Below are 13,245 nucleotides of genomic sequence, written 5' to 3'. Positions count from 1 at the left end.
CACCTGGAAGTCACAATACTGTCCCCAGGTCACTTCTCCCAAATTGATGCCCAGATTCGACATGGCCCCAGGGGAAACGGAAGAGAAGCAAGAGTCTGTGAGCTCCAGAAGCTGCTGTCACTGGCAGAGCCCCTCGCACACCCACCCCCGACCACAGGACCCTGCCGTGGACTGAGCGCCACGGGCAACACGGAGGCAGGCCGACCAGAGCGCAGGGACGGGGCCAGCAGAGCGGCGGTCCTCCGCTCCAAGGGAAACACCACCACTGCCTGGTTTCCCACATCGGACTCCTCTGCACCACTCACAGCAGGGCACATTTTGTACAACTTTTCAGGAAGAAACATTATCAGAAGAAAATACCGAAGACAGCGGATGTGGCACTCAGACCTCAGTGCTGGGAGCGACAGTCAGGAACACCGCATCGTTCTTACAAACGTACTCAAAGGCAAAACATACACAGCGATAACTGTTTCAAAACTGGACTCTTCGATTGAAAACTGTAAGTTAGGAAACACAGAAAACTCAAATTTGTAATAAATTCCTAATAGTGTGAGCACTTACCGGCGAATCTGCAATGAAAGGTTTGTGAACACTGTTTAAAAACTCAGTTGTCACTAACCATTCGGGCACTAGGAAGAAGTTTTTTCATTTCCACAAAAGCCTTCGGGACCTTCTCACCTGCCTCTAGTGGTCTGAGCCTCCGTCGCTCCAAGCAGACGAGGTGACTGAGCTCAGCAGTGCACTGCGCTCACGGCCGGAGTCTAGCAGGTGCCGGCCCTGGGACGGGCCAGCGCACAGGGCAAACAAGCAGGCCCCAGCGTGCGACAGCTGGGGAGAGGCGTGAGCAGGAGCAGGCGCCGGGGACAGATGGGGACAGTGGTGCCGGGGCGGGGGGACGCACTACAGGGTTCATGTAATTACTGCTCCACGCGGAGCCTGGGGGCGGGGCACGCGACAGGCGGCCAGACGGAGCCTGAGATAAAGCATCAGCTGTTGCGTCCCCTCCGGCACTCCCCGTGATGGTCTCTCCGGGGAGAACATGGGACCCTTGCGGCCTCTTCTCCGAACACAGTGAGGAAAGTGAAACAAGCGGAGAGACGCGGTCATGGTAATACCCACCACACTAGTTTTGTGCGCGCGGGAGACGATGGCACACTGGGGCCGAGAAGGGCTCGCTGTGCTCTCCCGGCGAGGACAGCGGAAGCAAAGGTACGCGCCGCACGGAAAGCGCGCGGCCAGGCTGCTCCTGTCCCCGGTCGAGCACTGCCTGCGCCGCTCGTCACGCTTCACCATGTGCTCGGTGCCCCCCCCAACTCTGCAGCACCGGAAAGGCCGATACATCCTGAACTCACCTATTCTGTACACCACGACACACTGGGCATCCAAACACACCTCATGAGGCTTACCAACAACCCGGTTTAACCAAGGAGCCCGTCCGAGGAATCTAGTCTAGAGTGGCTTGGTGGTTTCCAGGGCGCCCCCAGACAGAGGCACTGGTGACCAGGAAGCGGGGACACAGGCAGACAAGGGGTGCAAAGCCAAGTGGTGGGCGAGCCCCCCAGGGAAGCAGAGAACACTGCCAAGTCGGTGGGCCGGGATGACAGAAAGGCTAGAACCACACCTGGGGAGCACGACCTTGAGGGGCGGGGGAAAGGCTCAGAAGAGCCCTGGCCTCACCCCTCAGAGACAGTTCCCCGCTGACCTCTCGCACAGACCTGAACGCACGCTGCAGCTGTCATCAGCAGGAAAGCCCACGTTTCCCTGAACGCTCCACAAACAAGCTCATTTCTCAGTGCCTTTGTCCCCAGACAGCACAGAAGGCCCTTCCCACCTTCTCTGCTGGCATGAATCAGCACCTCCTTTAGAAAAATGCCCCAGATTTCAACAACTCGGGGGGTTTTCTCTCAACAATCACTGAGTGCTGGTAACACTCGGACCGGACGGATTCGAAAAGCAGTAACGTCTGAACCGGGCCCGCAAGGAGCTGGCAAGCAAGGAGCGTGAGACAAGCGGAGAAAGGAGTTGAGTTACGGCTGCGCCCGTGTGTGCAGAGCCGCTGCCCGAAGATGCTACAGCCCAGCCCTGTGGTCCGGATGAGAGAGAGGGAGACAGACAGACAGACAGATACACACACACACACACACACACACAGGGCCATGCCCTAGGGCAGAATCCTGAAAGCTCCCCCTTTAAAAAGAATGACTGTTGCAAGCAGGAGGAGCGGCAGAAGCGTTGGGGGCCTGGAGAGGCACCCTGACCGGGCAGTGCTGTGGCTGTAGCGGAGGCGGAGCCGAGGGGCGGCCAGTGGAGAGGACGCAGTCTCTCTCGTAACACGGCTGGCACCGGGGCAAGCCGGGGACAGGCCGGAGCTCAGCGCAGCACTCATCCTTACTGCAGGCCTACTGTGCAGTACTACTGTGCAGTAGTGTGTGTGCTGGGCCCCACGAGGCGTTCCTTCGTGCTGAGCACTCAGGAAACTCAGTCACTCTCCTGGAAAGCATCTGACACCTTTCACCGTAAAGGCATCGATGTCTGGATTATTTACGTAAGCACACTCTAAAATACACGCACACACTTACATATAGATGTATTCTGAACATCTTCCCACGAGTCAATGAGCACCTCCAGCTGTCAGACCGGATGGCCACAGTCCCAGAGGAGCAGCAGAGGCCCATGGAGATTACTCCCAGGGAAGCGATCAGGCCCCAGGAGCCCGACCGAGGCCCATCTGTTGAGAGAGCTAGGATGCGGCGTGTGTGCGGCTACAGGAAGACTCGGCCACCGATCTGCGGCTCTCACCCAACCGTTCTTGAGGCATGTGGCGGATTGGCTAAGCCCATATGCATTCATTCGTTAGGGTAACATTCATTTGTGCCGATACCCTGTCAAGGAGGAGGAAACCCGACCATCCCTGGCCATGTCGAGTTTACTTCTTAGCGAAGAAGACGGAAAGCAAGGACGACGTGGAACGGTCCATCCCAGCTAAGTGCCGTGCAAGGCCAGGAGATGAGGCTCGGGGCGGACACGAGGACAAATGCGGTCCTCGCTGCCACGGCTGAGAGGTCGGACAGGGTCAGACCGGAGAGGCCAGGAGGAACAGGTCACGCAGGCAAGGAAGGGGCAAACACAGCTACACACGACCACGACCGGGAAGAGCTCGGCTGTCTGAGGTGCTCCTAAGTCAGAAGGGCCGCACGAGCGATGAGCTGGAGGCCACCGGCCCAAAGCCCGAGACGCTGGGAGCAGTCGCGCCAGGTGAGGCCTGGCAGGCCACGTTAAGGATCTGCGATTTTATCCAGTAAGAAGCCACGGGGGCTGTAAGAGAGTAGCGCGGCCTTCTTGCTTTTGCAAACGCACTCTGCAGCTTTGCGAAGGATGAACGAGTGAGGAAACAGGGAGCTCCAACAGGAAGCAACTCCCACGGCCCAGAGAGAGACGAAGGTCACACAGTGCAGAGTGGATGTGGCCGAGAGGGCGAGGAGCTGCAGACCTGTTCTGAAGACACAACTGTAAGGGCTCAAAGACGGGCTCATTCCACGAGGCAGAAAGTGTCCAAGAGGCATCCCGGGTCTCTGGCCTGAGTGACTAAGGGCACGGAGGTCTGGCACGTTTACTAAGACAAGGAGGACTTGGGGAGGGACAGATTCCAGGGCAACAGTTATGAGACTGCTCCCTGGCAGGTGAGCATCAGACGTTTCGGAAAGATACAAGCACAGATGCCAGGGGGCGCTGAGCACTGCAGTCTAGGCACGGAAGTGAAGAAAGGCCACGCACAGAACCTCCCGGATGCAGGGAGGGCGAGCGGGAGTTAAAATACTGCTGCAGGAAAAGCATGTCCTAGCACACAAGTGAACGGTGAGTGGTATACTCAGTCTCAATCCACTACTGAAAGATCCAGAAAAAAACCTGACCACACACTTACCGCTAGTGAGCACAGCCCTGACACTCTTTCACCCTTCCCAGCGTCGGAGAGCGAAGCAGACAGGGCGCATGCTAACGTCACCAACGGACCTTCCGAGCAGGGCTTTCTGCATTCGGTGACCTTGCGACCAAGCACCGCACCACGACACCCACCTTTACCTCAACACTCCGGGTTAGAGCTGCTGCTAAGCCTAGAAGTCACGATATAGTTGAACACATGTTACAACAAAGTCGGTTTAAATATGCAGAAACACGGTCTTCTGTGGGAGTGATCTAACGCGGCTTCCTTTATCGGAGAGGTACGATGAACTGTAGCACAGAGACAGCCATAGACTGTCTTACGGATACCGTGAAGGTTTCAGTTCAAAGTATACAAATATAGCTCTGTTCCATTATTTTTAGCCTGTTCTACTAAGTATTTCGTGTCTCCTTAAATTGGGACACCGCTGTTTTCGAGGTTAATGTGACTGATAAAATCCAATGTGAGGTTTCGAATGTCTGACTGAAAAGAGAGGCTTACAGTCTTCGCGCTTGAGCATTTTATTTCGTCTTTATCTAAAAGTGGTAACTTTGCAACTTGAAAATAACCATTTCAGCCAGTTCCTATACACCAACATCTTTGCCTTTATCACACAGCAAAAACTGACCAGAATAGAACCAAGGGCTTCCTGCCTTCCTGTCCTGGTACAGAGAAGTGTGCAGAGAAGCTGGTACACTGTGTGCCCCCAGGGAGGCGGTGTCCTCAGCCCTGCAAGGGGGACAGGGTGACCTTATGTCCTCAGAAACCTCCTCTTGCACATCCAGAAGCCAGACCATTCATCAGAGGGGATGGCCTGCTCCAGCCCTGCAAATGATTCTAAGTCTGATGCTGTCCCTACCTCCTCCCCTCTTCCACACCTGCACTTCTGCTCTCCTACCTGACCCTGACCTCTATCAAAATGGCGTCCCCGTTAAAAAGGCCTCTACTCACTTGCTCTGCCAGTCAGCAACCGTAATGGGAAAACAAGTTGCTCTGGACGAGCAGAAACACCTCAGCCTCTTGTCCTCTGATGTCCGTATTTCTAGAGTCACCCTGAATTTCTTAAAAACGCAGTAGTCGGTCATTTAATACCCCCAATGCACCTCGATTCATATATTGAGTCTAGGCTAGACTTGGTGGAATCAGAGCCTTATTGGCAAGGATCCGTGCTGACAGAGGGCTGTCACACCACGGAGGTGGAACTGTGCATACGGGTCCCAACAAGTCCGGAGAGACCGAAACCTTCCGTAAGCGCAGCAGAGAACGCTCTGCCCCGGGGTGCTCGTTACAGGTCATGCTCGTTACTGGTCACGCTCAGTGACACTCTGTGGTCTGCATGCTCTCACCTCCGTTACAGGTTTTAAAAGTTCCCATACCCAACATCCTTTAAAACTCAACAGTGTGAACATGACTCCGCGAAATCTTTAATTTACACCTAGTTAGGTGATAAAGTGACAGGTGCTTTGTTCAGAGAGCATCCTGCTGAAAGAGTTCTAACATCTCAGGCTTTAGACATGTCTAAAAGGGGTGCTGGCTTGGTCGGCGACTTTCTTAATCTCGGGGTTGTGAGTCTGAGCCCCACGCTGGATGCAGAGATTACCTGAAAAGAAGGGAAGGAAGGGAAGGAAGGAGAACTGTTAAAAGCCTCGACGAGAGTGGCTAGATGATGCGGACAACCTGGGAAGCGAGAAGCAATCGAACAGTGAGACTGTGGTCCGCTGCAAGGACCTCCACATCCGGCGCCTTTGAAAGGTTTAAGCTGGGACGCCTGGGTGGCTCAGTGGGTTAAGCCTCTGCCTTCCACTCGGGTCATGATCTCTGGGTCCTGGGATCGAGTCCTGCATGGGGCTCTCTGCTCAGCGGGGAGCCTGCTTCCCTCTCACTCTCTCTGCCTGTCTCTCCGCCTACTTGTGATCTCTGTCTGTCAAATAAATAAATAAAATCTTTAAAAACATTTTTTTAAGCCAAACACTGAACTGAAGCAGCCTGAGGGTCACTTTCAGTACCGTGGGTCTTCACCCAGTGCAGGTTCTTCCTTTTAAAAATCCGTCCTGAGTAGGTTAACAGGATACTTGAATATACTTTTTAAAATTCGTATTTAATTCTTTATTATGGACTTCATCCCCCAGGGGTAATATTCACTAGTATTTTAAGCAGATAAAATATTTGGTCTTACCCATACATGGATTACACAGCATTTTTAACTTCTAAACATGCTTCCCAAACACTGTCTTGAATGTTACAATGAAAACGCTATCTTTTATTATTCGTATTTTTATACAAATAAAAACCCTAACAACATTAAATTGGAAAATACTTATTCACAGTATTACTGACCCTTAGTGATAAACCCACCTTATAATAATATGGAGTTTCAAATTAAATACACAATCTTTACAGCGAGTAACGAAAACCAATTTTTGAGTGAAGTAAGAAAAACCGCACTGCTCTCTTTCCCTCCAGTCCGATTTAAGCTCAAACCAGCCTCTTTATTCTTTAAAAACTTCCACATCACAGAACGGATATGGGTGCCTTAATTAAAACACATAAAATAAAACTATGAGACACAGAAAAGATAACTTACTTAAAATGCAGTTCCATGAAAGTACTTTTATTTTCTTTTCTAAAAGCTACCTAGTTGGTTTTATGCCAAGAGCTGCAAACCTATACCACATCAATTTCCATTTTTCCTTAAATTTAATTGTAAATCTATTTGAAATAAAGTCTGAAAAACTCTTATCCACCTTTTTAGTACAAAAGCATGAATCTGAATAAAATTTAAACCAAAGAGATTTTTAAGTTACGTATACCTTTAGCCCAACACACTGGAAATGGACTACAGCCGCTCTTCTCCATACAGACGGCACCTGCTGGTCTCAGGGCCGCTCGGCCCGCCAGTTCCAGCCACATAAACTCAGGCCTCTCAAGATCAGACCAGGCGTCCGCGCACCAAGTCCCCGTGCATCGCTCCCACAGCGTTCGCTTCGATCCACAGCCACACTAAGTTTCCCCCGTGTGCTCCTTCTCTCAGAGCTTGAAGCAAAATTTGGGAGGTGCTCCTTCTGCAATATTTTCCAGCAGCTTGAAGAATGCCTCTCAGTTACAGAATCTTCTGCTTCCGCAATCTGAAACACAGACCATCCTGGCTGGATTAAGCTCCAGAGCAGAATGAAACCAGCTAGTAATGTGACTCCATGGGCCTGTGTTCCTAGATTCATTCAGGGAAGGGGAGAGGGAGGGAGGAGGGAGGGAGAGAGGGAGGAGAAAAAGGAGGCCAGTAGCCAGCAGCTGATTAATATGCTAATCCCACCCTGCTGCTCCACTCTGGCAGACCTCTGCTCCCAAACCCAACAGGCGATTCTGAAACTGAGTAAGCTGCAAATCAGGTCTGCCTCAGATCACGTCTGTAGATGGCTCCTCCAACAATTCCTGTTTTCAGAGTCATGCCTTTGGCCTTTCACCAGCTTAATTCTGACCTTAAGACTTATGGTAATAGCCTTGATGAAAAATGAATAATACTGGGGGGAGGGGATCTTGATCGACATTAAAAACAAATCTGTAAAAACTATATCTATAGGAACCCAGATATTTCCAAGGTAAAGATATTTTCAGATTGATAATTTCAAAGTAAGTTTGTAAATTTATAAAAGTATTTAGAAAACATGTAAAACAAGAATTTGAAGTTACAAGATTCTTTTAAAACTAGCTTAGAAAATACTGAGGAATCCAAAATACCTGATTCCTTCATTTCAGAACATGAGTGAGTACTAAACTCATATTCCTAAAAAAGGAGGGCAGAAAAAACTCGGATAATCTGTACTAGTAACTTTTTTCAAAAAATGTAAAGCTACTTATACTCACACTTTCCCACTCAAACCGAGAGGCAGTGTCGGGCGTCTCTGAAATGCCGCTCATGCAACACGACGCACTCTGGCAGTAAGACAGCCTGCTGTCAGGACACACACGATGCCCGTGAAGGGGTTCAGCTCCCCCCTTACGTGGGTAATTCTGTCTGCAGCAAATCCCATTAATGAAGAAAAAACCGAGTCCTCTACTTAACTGTGAACACCACCAAGACTTTGCGAATTCAGTAACTTGGGAAAACAAGAGCTGAAAAAGGCTAGGGGAACAAGAGGCCTATCTGTGTCCAGTGACACCCAGGACAGCTAGTTTCATTTCTGACACACTACTCTCCATGACGGCTTTGTCTCCAGGCCTTACATTCAGCCTCCTAAGAGCAGTCGGAGCTCAAATAACTGAGATGCCCCCAAGTGAAGACATACCATTCACCAGAGTGAACTCTGACCCCAGGCGACACTGGGAAGCAGAGGGGCTCCAGAAAAACACAAGCAAGTGAGCTAAGAAAGAACCAGAAGAAACAAGCAGACAGATCACCGTTGCCGAGGACACTCGGGACACGAAGGCCTGCTCTCCTCACAGGAGGAGTCCAAGCACACCCCATGAGCAAGTCTGCTATCCGGCCCAGGCCCCTGAGAACGGCCTGGGGTTTAACCTGAACCACCAAACCACACACACAGCAACAGCACAAGCAAACCCCGCGTCTCTCCTGAAACCTCGGACTCGAGTTACAACATAGAAGCTACCTTTACTAGTTGCCAACAGTATTTTACACACCCAATTTTCCCATCTTCTAAGCAAAATCAGTGCCGTCACAGCTTTTAAAGATGAGTTAAAGAGGGAGTCAGACAGCTAGGAAGAGACCCAGCTCCGCCGAGCCCATGCGTTGCCCCAGAAGCCAGAGGTCTTCATGAGCGCACACACCCGGCACGGGTTTCTGAGCCACAGCGACTGAGTGCCACCGCAGGGAGCGGGGCCGGTGGCAGCGGGGGCGGAGGCGGGAGCCCCCACGGCAGGAGCTGCAGGAGAGGTGGGGACGAGAGGACAGACGCGGGAGCGCTGCAGGGGAGGGAGAGACGCCAAGTCCCTGCTGCAGAGTGACCAGGGGCCGGCCGCTTCCCCGCCCGCCCGCCAAGCTGATCTACATTCATCTCCGCCAAGTCCCTGCTGCAGAGTGACCAGGGGCCGGCCGCTTCCCCGCCCGCCCGCCAAGCTGATCTACATTCATCTCCGCGTCCAAACAGCAGCCCCTCCTGTGCCGAGGCCTGAGGGTACGGAAGAGGACAAGACCCAAGGAGCAAAGACCGCTCCAGGCTGCCACGCAGCGCCCAGCCGGAAGCAGCGGCCTGGAAGAGCGGAGAAGAGGACGGGGCTCGGGGCTCGGCCCAAAGGGGAAGCTGCTGCGCGGCCGGGCGCCCCCAGAGAAGAGCGGCGCGTTGCTCCCGACACAAGGGGGGCCATGTGGGCAGCGAAGACGAGGGCGCGCTCGGGCGGTGGGGCCCGGCTTGCAGCCAGAGGGCTGAGCCACGACACAAGGACGAGTCCCTCGGTGACGGCATCACTCCTACTTCCTTCCCACTCAACGGGAAAGCCCAATTATGTTCCTAGACCCCCGATCCAGTGACGTCCCAGGAAGAGGCGGAAAGGCTACGTGAGCAGTGCCATGAGAATGGGGGAGGCAGTCCCGCCATGTGTCTCGACTAGAGACTCCACACGCGGAGAGAAAGGCCGTCGTTCCTCAAAAAGCTCTGGAGCTTCTTTAAGAAACTCTTTATCATATCGGTACAGTTAAGAGCAACTCTGGGAAGTCCTACGTGATAGGTAAACTCTTCACTCAAATTTACAAGAGAGGCAGTACGACTTGCTCGGACCCCACTCCGCAGTCATTCTGGACTCCTGTCTCTCTCCTCAAAGCTATCCATCAGCAAAAACCAACACGCTTGCCTTTACAATAAATCCAGCCCACGTACGTGCCCCCATGTCACTGGTGTCCAGGCTGTCTGTGGTCGTGGCCCACTGGGCCACAGCGACAGGTCCCGCCACCGCCCTACACTCTTGTCCCCACCAGCAGCCACACCAACCCCTTGCGACGCCCATCGCACCATTTCACCCCGCTGCTGAAACTCCAGCGCTTCCCAGTTCTGCCCGCCGCGGGGCTTACTACGCACTCAGCAGGGTCCGCACGGCCATGACCTACACCCTCCATCTCACCCCGGCCTGGCCCCCGTTTCCTGGGCTCCAACGCACCGAGCTCCCTGCCGTCCTCTGCCCACACCAGGCGTGTGCCCACCTTTAGACTGCCTGTCCCATGCCCTGTCCCTGCTTCGTCCCACAGCACTGACACCTGCTCCCATACCACGTGACGGACTGACACGTGTTGTCTGACGCCTCCACATCACCCCGGTCTCCATGGCAGGAAAGAATCTGGTGTGTTCCGCACAATACTGCCTTCCGCGCCTTATTACTAAAGTGGTCAGGAAGAGGTACGGGCCACACTCTGCCCATCTGTCACCTCCGGGTAACAAGGAGATGGCAGGGGGAGTCTCTCTTCTCTTTGAGAGGCCGTGGCCACAGCGAAGACATCGAGATGTTCCAGATGTCAGCACACGCACGAAGCTCAGTGATGGCATGGCCTGCCTCGACGCTGGGCACCGCCCCACCTGCGAGACCCCTCTCAGCTCAGGGGCTTCGTGAGTACTCACTGAGTACGCGAGTACGTGAAAGAAAAACTGACACAGAATCCAGGAAACCACGTGGACCACCTCTCCCCACCCCCATCAGAAACACATCCCACGACGACTACTGCTACTCCCGGGAGAACTTCCGCAGCAAATTTCCACACAACATAATGACAATACTGTGTGAGGTGAGACAGAAATCCAGCAAACGGGGTGATGAGCAAGATCAGGAAGCAGAAAAGGGAACTCCAGGACCCTCCGCATACGTGCAGTTCTGCCCAACACGGCTCCCCCACAGAAACCGGCCTTGGGTGAGAAAGTCCCTGGGAAGAACTATTCAGAAAAAAGTTGCTTCTCTCTCTCTCAAATAAATAAAATCTTAAAGGCGGGGAGGGGTGCCTGGGTGGCCCAGTGGGCTTTAAGTCTCTGCCTTCAGGCCAGGTCATGATCCCAGGGTCCTGGGATCAAGCCCCACGTGGGGCTCACTCCTCAGCAGGGAGCCTGCTTCTCCCTCTCCCTCTGCCCCCCTACCCCATGCCTGTTCTCTCTCTCTCTCTCTCAAAGAAATAAATAAAATCTTTAAAAAAAGAAAAAAAGCAGCTGTTTATAAATGTCACCAAAGCCATATCTGACTTTCACGTTTCTCATGTAGTTACACGGTTCTGTTGGCTTTAAGACTTGAGGGCAGTACTTCTTGGAAGAGTAAAGCCCCAGTAAATGCTTTCAAGTCACCTAATGGGAGGAATGTGAGAGAAAACTAGTTCATATTATATATACAGAATTCAAATTGTACCTTTCTTCTATGTTTGCATTAATCAAGAGTTACAGATTCAAGTAAAACCAACACCATTATACTACGAAAGCTCCAACTAGCAGCTGATCACGAAACACGCCCTCACTTCCAAAAGCTGGGTATCACATCCTGAACTTAATTCTGTAAGACTCACAGAATTATCACTTCTTTGTCATTGGGCCTCGCTATTTCCGCCACAAGACAGAAATAACTTCTCTGAAAATTGAATCTATGAACAAAAATTAAGACTTGTTAAGGACTAAAGAAGTTTAGTCGTAAGGAAGGATATAATCACGTTCTGAAGACATATAGATAACAGGTCTCAAAATAGAACATACTCCAAAAGGTGACGGTGTTATTTGCTGTCCTTGCGGTTTCCAACAATGACCATACGACCTCCCTTCTCTTACACAAAAGGAACTCCGGGGAAGCTGAGGGAGGCACTAAATTTCACTGGAAGACACGAAGGACCCCAGCTCTATCTGTGAGACAAGGAAAGACTCATCCACCATCCTGAACCTCAGTCTGTCACCCATACAAGGACAACGACAATACCTAACGTGAGCAGTGACTCCGCGCCAGTCATCAAGTGGCAGAACAGCAGCACGGACACTGCAAACACACTGCTACTGACGCAACGGGCATCCCACTGCAAGCTATGCTCACGCTGCGCCAAGCCCCATCCTAACACTCGAAGCACAGGGACTCGGGTATTAATAACCAGCTCTGTGAGGGGGCCTCTGCCACCCCGTGGGAGAGATGACGAATAAACAAGCCGAGCGCTGAGTGACCTGTCTGAGGCCACAGACCTCCTGCGGGGCAGGGCGGACGTCACACTGGGGCAGTCAGGCTCCGCTGCATGCTCCCTCACTCCCCGGCTGCAGGAATTCACCAACAACCAGCAAGTTCACAAGCCACACGGGACATGCGGACACACCGCATGTGAGGAGATGGGAAATGAAGCAACAGGCCTGATGTCACAGCTAAGTGGTCGCCGGCAGAGGTGGCACCAGCACGGGGCTGTCAGAGCACAAACTCAAGCCACCACCTGCAATGACACCACCTCCAGAGGCTGCAAAGGCTTCCAGAGAAGCAGGGAACAGGCCTCACGCGGCGCACAAAGGATGAGTGAATCACAGCGGGAATATGAGACCGACAGGCCGCTCTCAACCCCACGCGACACTCCTATTCACCGAATTCGGCAGCTCCCGTGACAGTCCTACGTCTGCGATCCCGCCCCTGGCTGCAGATCACGCCACCACGGGACGTGCTGGACACGTAGCTGGGACTGGGGAGATGCAGCACAAGCACCAGGAAACAAGCACAGCAATGAATGACGCAACGCAAGGTCTATCAGATGGAAGGGAAACCGCAGCTCTGGAGAGGCAGGAAATTCTGAACTCATTATCAACTTCAACAATACCCAACTAGGGTATTCCCCCAGACACTAACGGCCACCTCTCGTGTGTTTTGCCAGAGGAGGTGAAAGCTAAATTCTAGGTTTAGACGCTGTTGGGAGGTTACTTGCCACCAAATTAAAAAGAAAGTAAGGCCCCTGAGACCTCAAAGAAGACGCCACTTGAGTTTTTCAAATATACTAGCAGAGGCCTGATAACACGGAACAGCGCCAGAAACTTAGCAAAACTGTCAACCGAACTGCAAGTATCATAAAACAGAGGGGGGTCTCTGGCTTATACTGACCAAATAACACATACGAAAAGACAGCCAAGTCATGAGTCATCTGAGCGCTAACACCACTCGGACCAGCTCTGCAGCTTCTGCTTTAACGGGCCTGCACACACACAGCCGGCTCCTGTACCACTCTGTCGCCGCAGCTGACTTGACCCGGTCAGCGCGGTCTACCCACAGTGTGGTCACTCGCTGACCGAGCAAACAGCAGGCTGCCCTGTTAGGACTGCGGCAGAGAAAACCGTGGTGGCTCGTGGGCAGTCGGGTGTGCGGGGACACCCACACCG

The 13,245-nt window shown here is 52.6% G+C and overlaps 1 protein-coding gene across 26 annotated transcripts in view; it reads right to left on the bottom strand.

Annotated features, from left to right (window-relative positions):
• Positions 1 to 13,245, bottom strand: part of PTK2 (protein tyrosine kinase 2) — a 245,726-nt gene that overhangs the window by 183,643 nt on the left and 48,838 nt on the right. For 7 of the 26 annotated variants that reach the window (XM_046001597.1, XM_046001623.1, XM_046001615.1 and 4 more), the window contains one exon: positions 6,751 to 7,065. The exons of the other annotated variants lie outside the window; for them this stretch is intronic. In XM_046001597.1, the coding sequence (XP_045857553.1) occupies positions 6,751 to 6,850 (100 nt within the window). In that variant the 5' untranslated portion in view covers positions 6,851 to 7,065. The remainder of the gene's footprint in view (positions 1 to 6,750; positions 7,066 to 13,245) is intronic. 26 annotated transcript variants of the gene reach the window in all.

This window comes from Meles meles, chromosome 1 (assembly GCF_922984935.1).
Source record: "Meles meles chromosome 1, mMelMel3.1 paternal haplotype, whole genome shotgun sequence".
In the NCBI taxonomy this organism is placed as follows: domain Eukaryota; kingdom Metazoa; phylum Chordata; class Mammalia; order Carnivora; family Mustelidae; genus Meles; species Meles meles.
This window is presented reverse-complemented; position numbering and strand designations above follow the sequence as displayed.